The sequence below is a fragment of the Chelon labrosus genome, assembly GCF_963514085.1.
Source record: "Chelon labrosus genome assembly, chromosome: 17".
Classification (NCBI taxonomy): Eukaryota; Metazoa; Chordata; class Actinopteri; order Mugiliformes; family Mugilidae; genus Chelon; species Chelon labrosus.
The window spans coordinates 21,109,702-21,127,287 of NC_140350.1; the positions used below are offsets into that span (position 1 = coordinate 21,109,702).

The window sequence follows — 17,586 nt, forward strand, 5'->3', positions numbered from 1 at the left end:
GGTAGGATTATACCGGCAGCAGTTCACACCGCTTATTTTGTCATTAAATGATCTATGCTAAGCTAACTGCCTGGCAGGCAATATATAGTTAGCATTAATCTTAAGTTGCAAGCAATTTCCTAAAATGTCATTGCGTACAGTAGTGGACAAAATTGCCTTTTTGGATGAATGTATTTTATAAACTGATTTATTTAGTTGACAGACGTGTCTAGTAGTCTCTCGTGGTTGCCTGGCAACAGTAACTTGGTGACCAGTTACTAGCTAACAGTCCAAAAACATAGCTATGTCAGTAATGTCACCAAATAAAACCAGAACTTTTTCAGTTTACGCTTTATTTATTTATTTATTTATTAAACAAACATGATGGAGAGAACTGCGGGCAGGATTATTTTGTTAACTTTAGAGACACTCACTCAAACAGCTGACCGCCTGCAGGTGTCAGCATTAATCTTAAGTAGCAAGTAATTAGCATATTTTGTAAAAATGTCATTAAGTACAGCAGTAGTTAAAATTACATTTCAGATTCATGGGCAGTGTAAATGGACTTTTCAGCCACTATTAGTGCTAATAATGTGCCCTAGTTTCCGGCCATGTGATTGAGGCTTAAAAGTGTGGAGACGTGATAAGGGTATAGGTTTATTTAATCGTAACCTTGAGGAGTTTCTATCAAAAAGAAGAAACGTGGGCTATGTGAATTTGTACCAGAGGAAAACACTGATAAGCTGGTTCTACCACACACGTAAAGCCCTACAATAGGAGGACCCCCGCCAGACTGAGACTTTAATTGAGCTCCCTCCCTCCTCCTCCTCCTCCCCTCTCCTCCTCCTCCCCTCTCCTCCTCCTCCCCTCTCCTCCTCCTCCAGGCTGCTCGCTAACTTCTCGTCGACGCACCACTCCGCTTCAGTTTGTTTTGGGCTGGATACGACGAGCACCAACAGACATGGCTTTCCTACACAGAGCACTTCTACTGCTGTTTCTTCACATGTGCCACCTGAACTGCAGCGGTGAGTTAAAACCTTAATTTTATTTTTATTTTATTTTTTTAACAGAAAAGTTAAATGAGAGTTTGAATGAGAATACAACGGGTTGCTTTTCTTGGATGCTCTGACCCTGTTAAAGGTTTTTCTTTAGTTAACTCGACGACACTTTATATTTTGGGGCGTTTCTGCACATTTGCAGGTAATTATTTTTGAGTATTAGTTGTTTTTTTCGCTTCGGTAGTCGATTCTCGAAAGGACATTTGCATATAGTGAAATAAGTGCGTGTTAAATTAATGTTGGCATCCGCAAATTTGACATTTTTTTAGAGCATTTCAGTCGCTGTTTTAGTGGAAAAAAACATTTAAAGGTGTAATTAATTACTGCGTAATTGATGCGGCTTAATTAACCGCTCAGCACATAATTGAGATAGCAAATACACTGGCATGTATTTTTAAAAGGTTGTGTCTTTTAATTCCTGTGCAGCATAGTCTGGATAAGTTATTAAAGGTTTAATAGGGCTGCTGTGAGCATCTAAAGTACCACGCCACTTTATGTAGACCACAAGACCAAATTTAGTTTCTAAGTCTGAAGCATGGTCATCTGATGGTTTTTAATTATTTAAAACAGACAAAATTGTCCCTGTGATGTAACTGTGGATGGTTTGACTCGGTGCAAAACCAGTGTATGTGTGTTTGTGTGTGAACCAGTTTGAGTTTATCAACTGTTTATCTATGGCTTTTTAAGGCATGCAATGTTTCCTCAAGGTACGGCAATTCTTGAAGTTGTTTTCATTTTTGACCGACGTGCAGGTTTCTTCCCACATTAAACCATTAATAGTTAAAATTCTGCAAAAACACTCGTCTAAGGTTCCCAGAGTCCAAGGTCAAGTATGCAGTTTCTTGTCAGATCTGGGTCCAAAAGTCAAAGGTATTCAATTTACCAACAGAGAAAAGTAGTCAAAGTTAACAGCTGAGGAACTGGTTAACTATATTTTCTTCACCTGATCTGAATTGGCTGTCAACAAGTCAAGTCACCATTGTGAATCACTTTTCCTCCGCCCAGTGTAAACCTTCCTTCTTGTCCATGTAGCATCTCGCAACAGGACAACACTCACTCGGCTCTGACCTTAACCCTCTTTTTCTCTTAAATCCCTGTTTTTTTTTACTCCATCAGCCTTGTCTTAATTGGGTTACCTCTTGTTAATCCTCATCTCCCCACTACCTCCTCTGGTGATGTACTAAAGCTGTCTGTTTTTGGATTAGGTCTTTTGGCCACTGATAGAGACCCCAGCACTCTAAAGAGCTTCTAAACCAAGCACTGTCAAAACTGACCCGTTCCCTAATGGGTCTTGAAGGGCACTTACTCGAATAGAATTTGTGGCTAAAAGCATTTCTTCTGCATGGAAATGAACCCATCCTTGGTATGAGAAGAAACCCAAACAACAGGCAACATACACGAACCTCTATCGATTTCAGATTCCAGTGTTCATCAGTATGATGGTCATGTTGTGTTACAAGAATGATCAAGTGGTCCGGGAAGAGTGGTGCTGCAGTAAATCTCGCCAGCGGCAGAGCTTTTATGATGACATTTACAGAACAGAAAGGAGACGCGACGGACAGGCTCTCTCTTAGTTCATGCCATTATGAAATATTTTTAACCAAGCAATGATTCATCCTTTAGTGCATTTGACGGATCAGAGGAATCCGTGAGGTCAGTGTCTTTGTGTGTAAAATGCATTTCGGCATCAACACAGACAGACGTCCCTAATTCAATAGATGTAAACCCAACATTAGTTACCGCTTCTGCTGAGAAAGTTAGGAGTACGTACAAATGTCACTCAAGCAATTCATGTCTTACATGATTCAGTATGGTAACTTTATTTAGCCCTTGGCATCAATAAAGTATCTATCTATCATGAATGTGTAGTGATAAAAAAACACAAACCTGCAATGCAGCTGCAGCGATTCAGTAAAAGTTGATGGTTTTTAATTTGCTCATGAATTAAAGTGTTTGGATTTTGGAAAAATAACTCAAAACTATGACTCACCAACAACGTGCAACATTTGCACGGATACAATGGGTGACATTTTTAGCTACAGGCAACATCAAAAGACATGTGTAGCTCCATTGTTCTCTGAAATAACGAAACTACCAAAGAATGTAAGTTATCTTGAGTCAAGTCTTGGAGGTTTTAGATAAAATAGCAGAATTATGCTGGATTTATTATTTTTTTTTTCATTTGCAACTTAATCTCAAGGTGCGTGCAAGCAGTTGGCTCTTCAAGTGGTAGTTGGATCTCATTCAAATGGGGTAGTATGAGGTACTTATCAAGTCATTGTGTGGCCCGGGGTGGACGGTGGTCTACTTCTCCAGCTCCCTGTCAGAAAAGCCTGATAGCAAGGTAAAGCGGTGATAATACTCTAAGTATAGCGCTATACTTAAACTGATATTGATGTTCTTAAGTGGGCCTTGTTTTAGTAGGCTAAAAAAAGGATTTGTGGTTGTTTATCAGTCGTGTTGTTTTCTGATACAAGTGGCTGAGGGGTGATCTTTCCCCCCTGTGGAGAAAACACAATATCCAGACCAGCACACTCCAAATGAACTGAGCTTGTACCTCAGGCAGTGACTGATATAGAAACCCATTGTTAGGTGATGCACTCCAGGTAGGCTTATGTGTAGATGTTGTTTGGGCTGACGTCATCTCAAACTGCTTGCGTAAAGAGAATACTGCAGCTTTTCATTTGTTTGAGGCACATTCACAGCAAACTTCTCTGCCTGCAGCTCTCATTAGTAGATGATGTAAGGCTTTTTAGAGTGAGTGGATTTTGTGGCTTGCCACTTGCCAAGCTTTACTTCCTTCTTGATGGACAGCTTTCTGATTCAAACTAAAAGTCATTTTAGGTCATTCTTGTTCAGTGTTAGGAGCATTTTACTGACAGACTGTGTCAGGACTAACAAATTCTTACATACTCTACTACTTTAGAGCTTCTTGTTGATAGTATTCAACTTTTATATCTGGTGACCTGGTGTTAGATCTTCAGAAATACATATGTTAAAATGTATTTAGTGAAATATTTATTCTATAAACCATTTATAGTTTAGGATCCTCAAATGTCAATATTTTGTAGTTTTCTGATTACATGTAAGTTAAATGTTTTTAGTCTGTCACTTTACTGTATGGATTTTTTAGATAGATAGATACATACTTTATTGATCCCAAAGGAAATTCAAGCAAGATTTATTGATATTAAGAATGATGAAGTATTTCTTTGACTACCAATCCTATAATTGAAATATTCAAATTCTTACTGATCACAGGGTCATATTGAAATAGACTTAATTCAATATGTATATAATTTAATACAGCTAAAACCATGCTATAAATTATGCTGTGCGTGATACAAAGTACAAAATGGTCTACATATATTGTCCGGAACAGTCAAACCTTAATTGTTTGGTCTAGTACTTAGTTTTGCTTCCTCATTTTTAAATCAGATTAGGTTTATATTTGTCTTATATCCAAGAAAAGTTCCTGTTTGTCTGGCAGTGTTAATGATTACTGTCCTGATAAGAAAATGTGCTTTCGCGGTATGTAAATTAGTAGTGAAGCATCTGAAAATGAGTCATAAGGTATCCCGGTGAGTCAGTCTACGCTAGTAAATAATGGCTGGTCTCTCTGACCTCCTCTTCATCCTTCTCCGTGGCTGAATGCCTGGGAATGCCTGCACTTTGCTGCTGGGCTTGTCTAGATGCAGCAGGAAGCGTGCAGCTGTTGGCTGCAGTTGTTCGTGTGGGATTAGTGCATTTGCCTGAGTGATAGCCAGGCACGACAGCCATATAATCTAATGTATTGGCTCTTTGTTTTCATTAAAGAGAGTGTGCTGTTTGATCCCTGTAGTATAATAATGGTGCCTTGCTGTAGCATAAAGCATATGTAAGCTAATTTAACTAACATGTAGGCCAGCATGGTGAACAAATACAAAGCCCCTTAATGCATTAATTCTTTTCATGAATATTCACTTTTGTCTACATGTGCTCAACAGTGTTTTGTGGACGTGCACAGGGCAGGACAGAAATATTTGGCATCCCCTTCCTATGTTTAAAGATTAGACTTTTTTTTAGAAAGTATGGTGTTGGTTTCTGAAATAGTTTAAATGTAGTTCTTTGTTCCCTAATCTGTGTTTTGGTTTGCCTTAAAAATATGTGCCTCATTCGTTAGTTGCCAGGAGTGGTTATTATAGGGAAAATAATGAGCACTGAGCAACAGACTTGACTTTTGTTGTTATTAAAGTGACAACATCCGACAAACCTCACTTTTCCTGCAGCAAATTGGCTAAAACTGACAAACCATGCTTTGTCTGGACACTTTTTGGTATTTGTTCTTTCAGTATGTGGTTCAAAGCCTGTGCATGATCTGAAGATCCAAAACATGTTCTAGGAAATCAAAGCCGTTGCTGTTTAGCTGGCAGGACCAGAGCTGACATCCACCCCTAAGCCTAAATTGAAGGTTTTCTTTTTTTTACGGGCCTCGTCTTGCATATGTAGCGAACGGTTGATGTTTGACTGGGATTTTATATCCAGCAGCTGCCTCTGTAGTTTGATCCCTGGCCTTCTGGGAGGGAATTTCTCCCATATCGACTACCTTTCCGGTGCTGAAGAGCGGCTCCCCGAAACATGCTTGGCTTGTGTGTTATTCAAAGCACGTCATTCAACATAGTGAAAAAAAAAATAAATCCATGCAGTGGATACTCCACCCCGGAGAAGATTAGACCCGTTTTAAGAGCTTGAGACTGTTCTTTAAGCAAACTCAATCAAGAAGATGAATGTAGGAAATTAGTCAAGAGAGGGAGGAACATCCATGTGCATTCATGAAGAACTCATCTTGGAGTTGTGCCAGAGTGCTATCACCCACTGAGTCAGAAACGTGAGCTGAGTCTCCAGCAACACACTGAAGTTCTTTTTTTTATATATATATTTAGTTTTGAATGTGCTGCAGGGGTGCACATCAGAGCATAGAGGCTTGTTTTTTTACAGCTTCTTTGAATCCTAAATATTGGATTTTGCTGCACCGCTTGCTCAGGATTGATCGGGCAGTATGAAAGAGGAGTTATGTTGGATAGTCCAGTGGTTGCACATAGACATGCACAGTTAAACAATGACATTAGACATTAGACTGGGGGTCTGATTCGCCCTCTAAACTTGAACTCTGTGTTTTCTTGCAGCGTGAACCACTCCCATTCTGTCTACTTGTATATCTAGTGAATTTACCCAGATGTGATGTTACAGCATGATGTGTTACACCCTGGCCTGGAGCATTTGACAAATTTAGATAATGCCGTAACAAGCCGAAAGTAGTAATATAGTCATTATAGTTGGAGTATAAAAATAGTTGGGTTAAAACGAGTTGTGTCATTTATTGTGGTATTAGATTATTAGTACTTATACATGATAGCAGGTGGCCCAATGATTAATCACTAGTGTATTTTATATTTACTTAGTTTACTCTGTAGGGACAATAACATAAATGTTAGTAAATTCATGTATAACGAACAAGACAGTCGTCGTTTTAAAATTAGACATTCATAAGAAGCAGTTCAATCTTCAGCAGATTTGGCCATTTGTCCCCAAACTCTGCACAGGCGAAATTGGCCATCTGTACATGACGTCCCCTCATATTTAGAAGGCCCATCTGTGGGACACATGGCACTCTCTTGGGCCACAATCCAAGCCTTGGCAGCAGTCCCATCGGTGCCAGAGGGAGAGACAAAAAACCTCCAGTATCAGCTTCAATGAGAAACCTTTCCGTCCTCCTTTTCCCACTTCTCTCCCCTCTTTGGTCTGCAAATAGAGCTTAACCAGCAGCTGCACACACCTGACGCCCAATACATCGGACAAGGCACATTCTGCCATGGGGGCAACAAGCAGGGGGCTCACGTTACAGAGAAACTGGACACCACAATGGGCTTTGCCTCCTTCCCGCCGTTTTTAAGCAGTGTCCCCCATACTGTGTATCCTCACGCACCTCTCTCATGCCCCCTTTTTTTTTTTTTTTTGTCTCCCTTTGCTCTTTTTTCTTTTAGTGTGCAATGGACAGATCCTGGGAATATTTACTTAGCTCTTGTTGTTGTCAACTGTTCTTTCTGAGAGAGCAGGAGGACACTTGGAAGGGTGGGATTAACTCAGATGTGTGATATAGGCAGGGTTTGTTCACAGCCAGCTATGACCGGGGAAAATTTACAAGATTCACAAAGTAATGTCTAGAGTAAAACCTCTTAATTGATCAAGCGTTGGCATGTAAAGATATAAAAGTGTACCAGCCAGACCAGGAGAAGTTTCTTATAGATGACAATATGTACTTCCACAATTTGATATGCGACCAACTAGGTTTTGGCTCTGAATGCGTTTTTCCCTACTTGGCATTACAGCAACCGATGCAACCTTGATCATCGCCATGTTGTGTACATTTTGGAAAAATAGAAGCTAATAAGAAAAATGAAAAAGATTATAATGTTTAGTCTCGGAAGGGTACACTGATCGGTGGTTTAAGCAAATTAAGCTAACCTGGAAACATGCCTGTTTGCATTTGATGAGACGATAGATACCAGTCATGTTTAGAGAGTAAGCTACCACCTGCAGGATGGCTTAACATAAAGAGTGGGGGCAGTAAGGCTGGCTCTGTACAACGGTTTGAAATCTGCCTATGAGCGCCTTTTAAATCTGACTAATTAACTAGTTATATCTAGTTTTTTTTAATCGCATAAAAAAGTAAAGCCTTGTGTTTCCCCTACAGACACTAGAGTGGTATAAATCCTGGCAACTGACTAAAATTTAGACAGTGGTTTGACCAAGATGCAGTAGAAGTCGATTTAAAGCATAAAGACGGGTCCAAACGGAACAGGATAAATTTGTCTGTCAACCAAACACCGCTATGTTAGTCTAGAAATTTATCATAATCCTGCCTCAAGCGACTGTATGCAATATCCCGACCCCCAAGGTTGAATAAATCACCCTGATGTGCAGCATCTTCAGGGCAAAGCTGCCCATTAATCAGGAAGGTTGTTGATTATAATTTTCTACAAAGCGCTCTATAATGAACTTTTATTACCCCTAATGGGTGGAAAGCACAGATTCCCCCCTTTACCTCCTGAGGGGCTGAGGCGTGTGTGAAATGTGACCACAGGACTGTGTCATTTGTTAGAGGTTTTCCCTGTATCTTCAAGTCTGTGCTCTCGTAATGGATACGAGATACGTTTCGTCTTGGAACAATGCAGATGCCACCGACCTTCTTTAGTGTTTGCTCGAGGCTTCCCCGCAGACCGTGTCATTGTCCTGAGGAATGCCAAGTCCCTCTGATTTCTTTTGTTCTTAGGGTTCATGTCAAACTGTCAGACCAACGTGTCACCTGAAGCATGCCAAAAGAGCCTCCAAAAATATATGTAGTGTGTTATTTAGCCCATCGCCGGGATTAGGTTGCCAAGTGATATCGTGACCACATATGACGACAGTAACAAAATAGTAAATACATCAGGTGCAGCCTGTAATTTCCCTGACATTTAAGGGGCAAAGAGCACAGAGGCTATGTTAACACGTGATGGGGACAAGTGATTAACAGCCACCCAAAAATAAGACACTTGAGACGGTCTCACAGTCTTTCAGCTCAGGGGCAAAGACAAGTGTGGACAGTGTTTCATGTTTTGAGCAATTCAGAAGACTGAATGTGGTATGTTTGCTTTATAATTTATCAATTATCGACTTTTGTGTTTTTCCACAATAACTAACATGTATTTAGTGCTTTAGATCATTATAATGTGATTTGTTTTTTACTGACAGATGGCATTTAGCAACATATATCAGCTTTTCTGTGGTGAGCAAAGATGGGCAGGTCCTTACCGATTGATAAATGTTGCTGCTTCCATATTTTGTTCTTAAAATGCACTTGAATATTTTCCCAGACAAAAGACAAACTTAAATTCTGATCATTTCAAACCATCAGGAAAGAGATCCAACCAAATAATATACTGTAAAACGCCTTTATCGTCACATTATTAGGTGAAATATCGTGTCTTTCTTTATCATGTCCCTCTAGAGAAAAATAATAAACCTCATATCTGCCTGGCATTGTGCCAGTCAGTTGCTGTCACACAAACTTGCATTCACATCTGTTAAATTAAAATGAAATCAGTTCGAATACGGACTCACTTTGATGGTGAAAAGACATCTCTGTGTTCAGCGTGTGCATGTGCAGATGAATATTCATGACGACCCCGGGGCTAACCAGACAGTCTTTCATGGTGTTTGCCTCTTGCTAATGGGCTGTGCCATGCCATCGTTACGCCATGCATCTGGCACTGTTGTTGTTTTTCTTAGTTAGCTAGTTTTCATTGCTATAAAATATGCAAAAAATAATAATAAATAAGCGGATTGCAGCTTGTAACTTCATACTTTCAAGGTTTCTCTTTTTTTTCCAAGAAACACCCTTAACAGTGTAGGCTCTGCAAAGTCAACTTGGAGGGATGTCTGTGTATAATATTAAGCATAGAGCAGGAACAGCTTTGCAGAGTCTTGTCTGTTCTGTCTGTATATGTTACCCCAGCCCCTGAGGCTCAACAATCGGAGCAGTCTTAAAGGGCCAGATTTATCTCACATTTCATGCTTTAACTGAGACTCTCCCCCTTCAGCTGATTCATAGTGCAGGGTAATTAGATTTTGTCTTTTTTTGTTGTTGTTAAGTTTGTAGTTGCGGGGCATTTGTTTGGCAGACTCCCCAGAGGGCTGATCTTTGTTTAAGTGTCCCTTAGGAGCAACAAGAGAAGCGGAAAATAAGCTGGATGAATAAAACCAATAGCAACTGTTGATCGGACAGTGGAATTTATCTTGAATATTTACAGTTTGAAAGAAAGAAATGATGCTTTCACTTTCCCAAAACGACAACAGCAAACCAAAACTTAACTTTCTAGCAAATAACCAAAAGCTGTCAGTTAGTGTGTGCTTGTGATTTCAACGTTCACACCCACATACAGATGGCAATGCGCCTTCCCAGCTTCCAGTTTTAACAGGTTTACCTCAACTACGAAGGACAACGAGGACAGTGAAAAATCACACTGTTGTTGGAGAAATGGAAGCAGTCACGGGTGCAGTTGAGGAGGACTCGGTACAGACAAAAGAAGCCATGTCTGCACTCCTTGACGTCCGTAAACACGATACAGAACAAAAACAATATGCAAATAGTGCAAAGAAGCAAAGTAGCTGCTCTGAAAGGAAACACAACCAATTTGTTTCACCGCCTTAATCACTACCGTGTCAAAGAATACGCTGAGAGCATATAAAAGACGAGCTAACAGCAGAAAATCGTACACCTGTGGACATTTTAATATCAGTGTTTGCTAATGCTAAGCACCATTAGCACTGTTGCTCATGTTACATTTGGGAGTTGATGTTGAAAGACCTGCTTTAGCTATTACTGTGTAACTGATCAGCTGGACTTGAATTTAATCTCCCTAAAGTACAGGATTCTCATTTATATGAATAAGAATGAGACATTTGCATTTTCTTTGACTTTATATACATTTTGTCACACCCCGTTCAGCTACCAGAAGTCCTAGGGTTAGACGTGTGGGAGGAATTTTTAACAAACTCCTCGCAGTACAAACTGAGATGAGCTGAATTTGAATTGGGAAAGATCAAACAAATGTGTCCTAATCCAACTGAATATAAAGTCTCCCACAGTATGCAGACAGAATAACGTGCTTTTTTCTAGTAGATGTTGTGTTATAGCAGAGATCTGCTGTGGCCTTTGTTGTGAAATGTCTTGACGTGGACTGTGGTAAAAAGCTTTGTTCATAGATAAGAATCAGACACTAAAGGGTGATGTCCAAGTGGCAGACAGGATTTATTAAGAAGCCGTGGTGCAGAGTTGACTTTAGGGGCAATTTAGTGGCCAGACACAGCTAGTGTCTTTTGAAGATGTGTCTGATGAAAGCTGTAATGTGATCTACCTCTGCAGCTCAAGTTAAGGGTATGGAATCTGCCTTGGGGGCCTTCTTCTACAGCGGCAATTTAACAATCAAGACATGTCGAGGCTCCAAGCCACCACTATCACATGCACCGTGAAAACCGTATTGAAGACTCTCTGAATTACCATCTATAATTAGTTCAGTATAATAAAGATAAAGCCTAACCACGGGCTTTATCTTTTGTTGATTCAGAGATGACACATTTTATGCGTGTTTACTTCTGTTTTTTATAATTTATGACAAACACTGAGCATACCCTGACAAGCCCACCTGGACTTACTCCACTGAAAGTTTTAGAAGAATGCGACCGCTTGTTTGTAAGAATATGTTTTGTGGCTAGAACATACTCAACATAATAATAAAAAAACTTGAATCAAAACCAAATGAAGACATCATGCTTACCGTGATGGATTATGCAGCTCTGGGGCAGCCAGCATTTTGATCCAAACTAATTAAAATTGACGTTTATCAAGGGAAAATTTGTGCGTGCAACCAAAATAACAACCCAAGAGTTCTTGTGCAAAATATCTGGAAGGATGCTGACGAAGGAAATGACGAAACACTTTACAGTTAGAACACATCCCGTATCTTGTTGTCAAAATATGAGATTTGACAGGGGCTGGTCTCCGTCTGAACAAACAAACACCCTTTTTAACTTTGCAAACTGACAAACCCTGAAGTAAATCGCAGCGGTCTTTGTGCACTGGGATTTTGTTTGTGTAAAAGCACTTAAAGCAAAACTGCTCATCCTCCCATGAGGTGGAGACGAGAACATGAATGTTATCTTAGCCAAAGTCTCCCCTGTAGTTTACACCAGCATCAGAAGAGTCACTCGAGGTGATTCGGGCATCTGGCACGGACTGAGGGGCTTAGATGAGGTTGCCAGGGAAACAGACATTCGGGCTGCTCTGCTTGACCTGTTGTGAAAGTGACACTGACCTTGATTAGTGACTGAAAAAGGAGGGAAAAGGTAATTATGATGAGGCGCCGTGTCAGAAATGGTTAGTTGGACCAAATTAATAGTTTAAGCAACAAATAACTGGAGATTATTACACCACCAACGACGATTTTGAAGCTGTATCTCATGATCTTAGCCAGCTCTTCCCAACGATGTCAGCAACTGCTGCATGAAATGTGTGTGCAGCTTTAAGAGCCAAGTGGAAGAGGGATTACCACCTGTTTAAGTTGAGTCATACTTATCTAATATGCAATAATATTAATGTAACAGACCCCATCCAGACTCACATTTAATAAATGACGGCTCGATTTTAAGACGCTTTACCACACACATTGTCAGCTAGCTACAAACACCAAGAGGAAGGGGCTCTGTGGATTCAAGTAGGATTCATCTCTGGGATTCACTTCCAGCAATATCCAAGATTAACAAGCGGGAAACCGGCTGAAGATTTCTCTGACGCTGCAACTGCAAAGCCCCCTGCAGGGCTGGAGGAGTCATGACGCCATGGGCTTCCTCCACCTCCAGCCAGCTTGGCATCTGCTGCCCAGCAGAGACCAGGAACACTGATATCGACGGGCCTGAAAACACACACATGGGAGCTTGTTAAAAGGGTACATAACACACAGCTAATCATAGCAGAGGTGTAACAAGGCTTCAGACAGTTGCGAGACAACTACATATAAATTCATGTAGACGGAGGTGATCATCAGTTCACCTCCTATTGGGATTGTCAATTAGATCCGTGGTTCTTTGGGACTTGTTCACTAGTATCCAGTGATTATTATCCAGCATTTTGACACCTCGTCTTAGGAGATTCAAACTCAAACATTAATGCCGAAATTGTTGGGAAGAGTAAACTGTGAATCTTCTCAGGGCTGGTTTTGTTTAGTAAATATTTAGAGTTCTACTTTTTTGGCATTAGAGCAGTCTTTGTGGAATTGTTTAATGATTTTTCTTTCTTGTTTCTATTTGAACTGGCCGTGTATTTATTTAATTTTGCTTTAAAGTCGGGGGAGTCATGCGATAATGTCCAAATCGAAGCCAAAGTCGATAAGGGAATCCTGATTTTAAGCTGTCCATTTGGGTAGAACTGTGAAAGCTCAGCATCTACCTCTTCCCATTATTCCTCCCTGACAGGTCTTTGACACTCCATAGCCTCAGGTTATATTGTAAAAAATAATTTTACATTTTTAAGTCTCCCAGCCCGTGCCTCGGTGACGACATCTGCTCTTTTCAGCGACTCCAGAGCCACAAAAGGTGGAATATAACCGTCTCCACAGGTTCAGTTATGCTCTCCATGGTGAGTCAACAGATTCTCATGTGTAAAATTGCTGGAGTTCCCCTTTAATTAGAGGCAGTCATGCCTTCCAGAGTGCTGTCGCGTTCGCAGTGATAGATGTTCCCTGACCTCAACAAACTCTTGAGGTGACGAGAAATGAGCTGCTACTTTAGAACCTCAAATAACTTTAACCTACTTTTTAACTTCACTGAATAAACTTAATTTTTTCAACTTTATTCAGCTCTGATTCAGCATTTTTTTAGATTAACGTTCCCTCGATGTTCTCTTGTTCATGCCTCTTGTGTTTTCTTATGTTTGGAGTTACTGTTGGGCAGTGAACTCAATGTGCCATAAGCGTTTGCTGTAAGTATTTGATCATTTTTTGATCTAAATGTTGCTGATCGGCCACGTACGCATCTATAAGAGATGAATCAATTCTTGCTGAAATATTGTCGTGACCCTAAAAGATGTGCTGATCAAATATAATCCATCATGTTCTAAAAAAATAACACTGTCATCATCAAATATGTTGATAAAAACTTAAATCAGCTTACAACAACATTATATGTGTGTCGTAAACCCTTTTATATGCTATTTATGTTGCTCATAAATCCTAAAAAGGCAACAAATCATTAATTTAAAGTAGCGTGATAAGGTGAAAAACACAATATTGGCTCTGCTGTATCTTCGCCTATTAGTGTTATTTTTAGTGCATTATCTGGCTGAGGGCCTCAGGCTCTGGCTCCAAATGAACTGGCAGTTCTTCATTCACTGACACTGGCATCCTGCTCAAAGTTAGGCAGCAACATGTCTGTGTTTTCTCATCATTACAGGCATCAAAACCTTTTTGTATTTGTCTTTAAAAATCCCACAAACTCAAAGGACTTGCCACGCCGTTTGGATGTTGCATCAGAGAGACTGCTTGGGAAAGTGTCCTAACTAAATCTCTTTAATTCAATTAGAACAGGCTCAAACATACAATGAGTATTTCATTACAGAGAAAACACTGCTTTGATTCAATTAAAGAGGTCTGACCGGAGCACGAGAGACGTACATCAAAAGCCTGTTTACGGGTTTTAATAAAATCACAGCTAATAATACTCCGTGTGTACTGTCTTGCGACTTTTTTCCGCAAAGCTGCCGTGTGACGACGGTGAGGAGTTGCCGGCTAATTCTCTGGGTCGTCTTAGCTCACAGATCAAGGCCGCTGGTCTGCATCTTTGAACTTGACATTTCAAAAGGGAGAGGATAAAGAGATGCTTAAATATCAAATCCTCCCCCACTCCCTCAGCCCTAATATTGGACGCTGTTAAAAGATCAACCGCCTAATCAAAGAGGAGTGTTCTGGGCAAAGGATTCTCCCGGTGTGCTCGTCCGTGGAAGATAATTTATACATGTTTCAGCATAAAATTGGGTTATCTAACTTGTCTTCTGCCCACTTGTGTATATGAATTCTTCTGGTTTATCGCTGGCTCTCCTTTCAACACATTGGTGTTTATCAAATCTTTGTCTTTAAAAAAATCTATCTGCTGCTGAAACAAAGCTGATGTAGTGATGAGTAGTGAAACAAAATACACTTGAGAACTGGAAACTCTGGTAATAATTATGTTGTTTTATCTCTGAGTGACCTCTTTAGCGTAGTAATGTGGTCCAGTGCAAATGATTCTTTAAAAGGCGCTTTCAAATCGGAAGAACTTTTTTTTTCTAGTTCCTGTAGCTTTTGAGGGATGATCATCTGTTTTTGTGTCTTCGCTGCAGGAAATGACAACAATTGTGGCTCCTAATTTACAGTGGGTCCCCTCCCAGTGGCCAAGTGTATTGATTGGTGGGACACATGACTGCAGAACTGGCCACAGGCATTTTAAAAAGTGTAAACATTGGTAAAACGTTGTAGCCTTGTAAACAAAAGCTTGGTTTTACAATTGGAACAAAACACGGAGTAACAGACCAACATTGACAATAGTTGAAGTATTTTCAAGCTCATATGCGCCGTTGTTTTTTGTTTTTGTACATTGGACAGATGTGAAGTTTCTCCGCCAATCACCAGCTTTGCATTACATCGCTTGGGTGTTTCGATTGATGGTGCAAACTGCCTCTTCTGAGGAGCTCCCTAGTAGGTAGTTATCCTCTGTGAAGTCTCCAGAACTGTTTGGTCCTAAAGTAGAACCATTTACCGCCTGTCTCTGTGCAGTGGTTTCTCGTTGGATGCATGAATTGAGTTGCACGCAGTTTCCTTTGAGGGATTTCAAGCTTATCGTTGAGAGTAAAGGATAACTTTGTTGAAAGATTAAAGAAATATCTCAGTCACACTTTAGCAGAGAGTAAGCTGGGAGAATGTTGGAGGAAGCACAGGATTTTTTTTATATAGTTGCACAGGTGTGTGTAGGAAGGAAATCAACAGGAATTTCATTGTGTGTGGTCCTGTGATAATACTCTACTAAGTTACTCCCCCGTTCCTCCACTCCCACACGCACACACACCCCTATATGCCCCCTTTTTTTTCTCTTCTCACTGCGTCTACACTCCTTCCCACAAATCACTTGACAAATGGGCTGCCCACAGGTGTTGTTGGCTCCCCTCCCCAGCTGCCTGTGTCCTCTGCAGCATGGGAATGGGGGCGACTTTCCTATTATTCACAGCTGCCTGTGTCAACGTGAACCCCACCTCCTCCATCCTCCCCAGCACAGCGGGACACAGTGCCACCCGACGGCTGGGAATCCAGTCGTAACCACAGCCCTGGCTCAAGGTTTTGGCATGCCGCGGCCCAGTGAATAAAACAAGCGGTGGATATTGTCTGCCGAGCCCTGAGAACTGGAGTCTCCCAGTCTGGAGATCAAGATAACGTAGGGGTTGAGCTGCTCCCGGCTCTCGTATCAAACAATGCAACTGGTTATGAGTTCTGAACACAGATATATCATTGTGTTTGACATTGTGTCTGACCGATTGCAGGCATCTCAACGCTCTTGGAGCAAAAGAAGCGAGTGTTTATAGCTTCCTAGGGGGCGAAGTCTGTGTTTTGACGTGAAATACGTCGTTTGTTGTGAAAATACACAGGTTTTAGATCTGTGAAATGTGCCAAAATGGCTGCTGTGAAAGTGGAGATGTTTTGAACCTTTGACTCGCAGGCTGTTGACATGCACACAAAACCCATTTATTGGGAGACACTGAAAAACATGTTCACGTGTACTGCACATTTTTGTGTGTAGTAATTAGTGGGTGAACTGATGGGATTAGCTGATCAACAGAAAACTAATCAACATGCAATTACCTGGACATTGTGGAGGCATAGGATACAAATTTTTAACAGATTAATCCTGTCATAATCTTGTGAAGGGCTGCCTAGTGTTTTTCTGAATGCTTCCAGTTATCTTGCACCAGCTAAGGCCCACATGTGCTTTGTTTGCTTCCCGTCTCCGCCCTCCCAAATATTTCCCTCTCTGGGCTCTGCACTAACCATAGCCTGCAAGTAACACCTACAAAGAGATGCTTTACTGAGTAACTAGACAAAACATTGCCATCAAAAAGCCTAATCTGAGCAAGAAATCTTTTTATTTAATTTTTTTTCCTGAGCATTAAATCTTTTCATTCTTGTTACCGCTGAATGAGATATGATCTTTCCAATGGACTATGAGTTGATATTTTAGAGAAATCACCCTCTTATCAATGTGTTTTTCATCTTTCTCTTCTCTCAAAACAGAGCTGCGTGCCTCTTTTCAAACATTGCTCCCGATCATGAAGCAATCGAGGCTGATGTCAGAAAAACGTGAATTTGGATCATACTGAGTACAACTGTGAAATACTTTACGGGGTGTGTTTCTGCAAGTCAGAACATTTCTGCAGTATTACGGGCAGTGACATAAAAGTATGTTGTTAACCTATGAAAAATGTCAACAATTTCATATGAGATGGAAAATTTTGCCAACATTTGTCTTGTGATTACATGTATTCATTTGGCTTTTGGCTCCTCAGGTTTCTTAAATCTCCTTTTAGGTTAGGATTTGTATTAGCTGCACCTTATGCATTGTAATAAATCTAAGTAAATATGCTATCCTAATGCATTGATTGAGCTGATAAGTCAAAAATTTGTCTTAATATATGAACACCAACAACATTTCTAGCATATGAGCGTTTGTAATCCTTATAGTAGTAGTAAATTTTATAAAAGAAACGCTAACCCCCGTTAAAGGGGAACTACTGTTTTTTTACAACCTGGACCTTATTTCTGGCATAAAATATGATCGTTTACTCACCCATATAACTTTTGTGTAATTTGTAGTCGTTCGGGAGATAATTAGATCAGATACCGGGTAATGATAACAGGTAACTCCGGACTCAACGTGGAATAGCAATAGCGTA

The 17,586-nt window shown here is 40.4% G+C and overlaps 1 protein-coding gene across 1 annotated transcript in view; it reads left to right on the forward strand.

The window, feature by feature from the left end:
- The first annotated feature begins 921 nt into the window (after positions 1-921).
- Positions 922-17,586, forward strand: part of mcama (melanoma cell adhesion molecule a) — a 40,515-nt gene continuing 23,850 nt past the window's right edge. Inside the window, exon 1 of the mRNA XM_084564720.1 lies at positions 922-1,004. Within this exon, the coding sequence (XP_084420846.1) occupies positions 941-1,004 (64 nt within the window). The 5' untranslated portion in view covers positions 922-940. The remainder of the gene's footprint in view (positions 1,005-17,586) is intronic.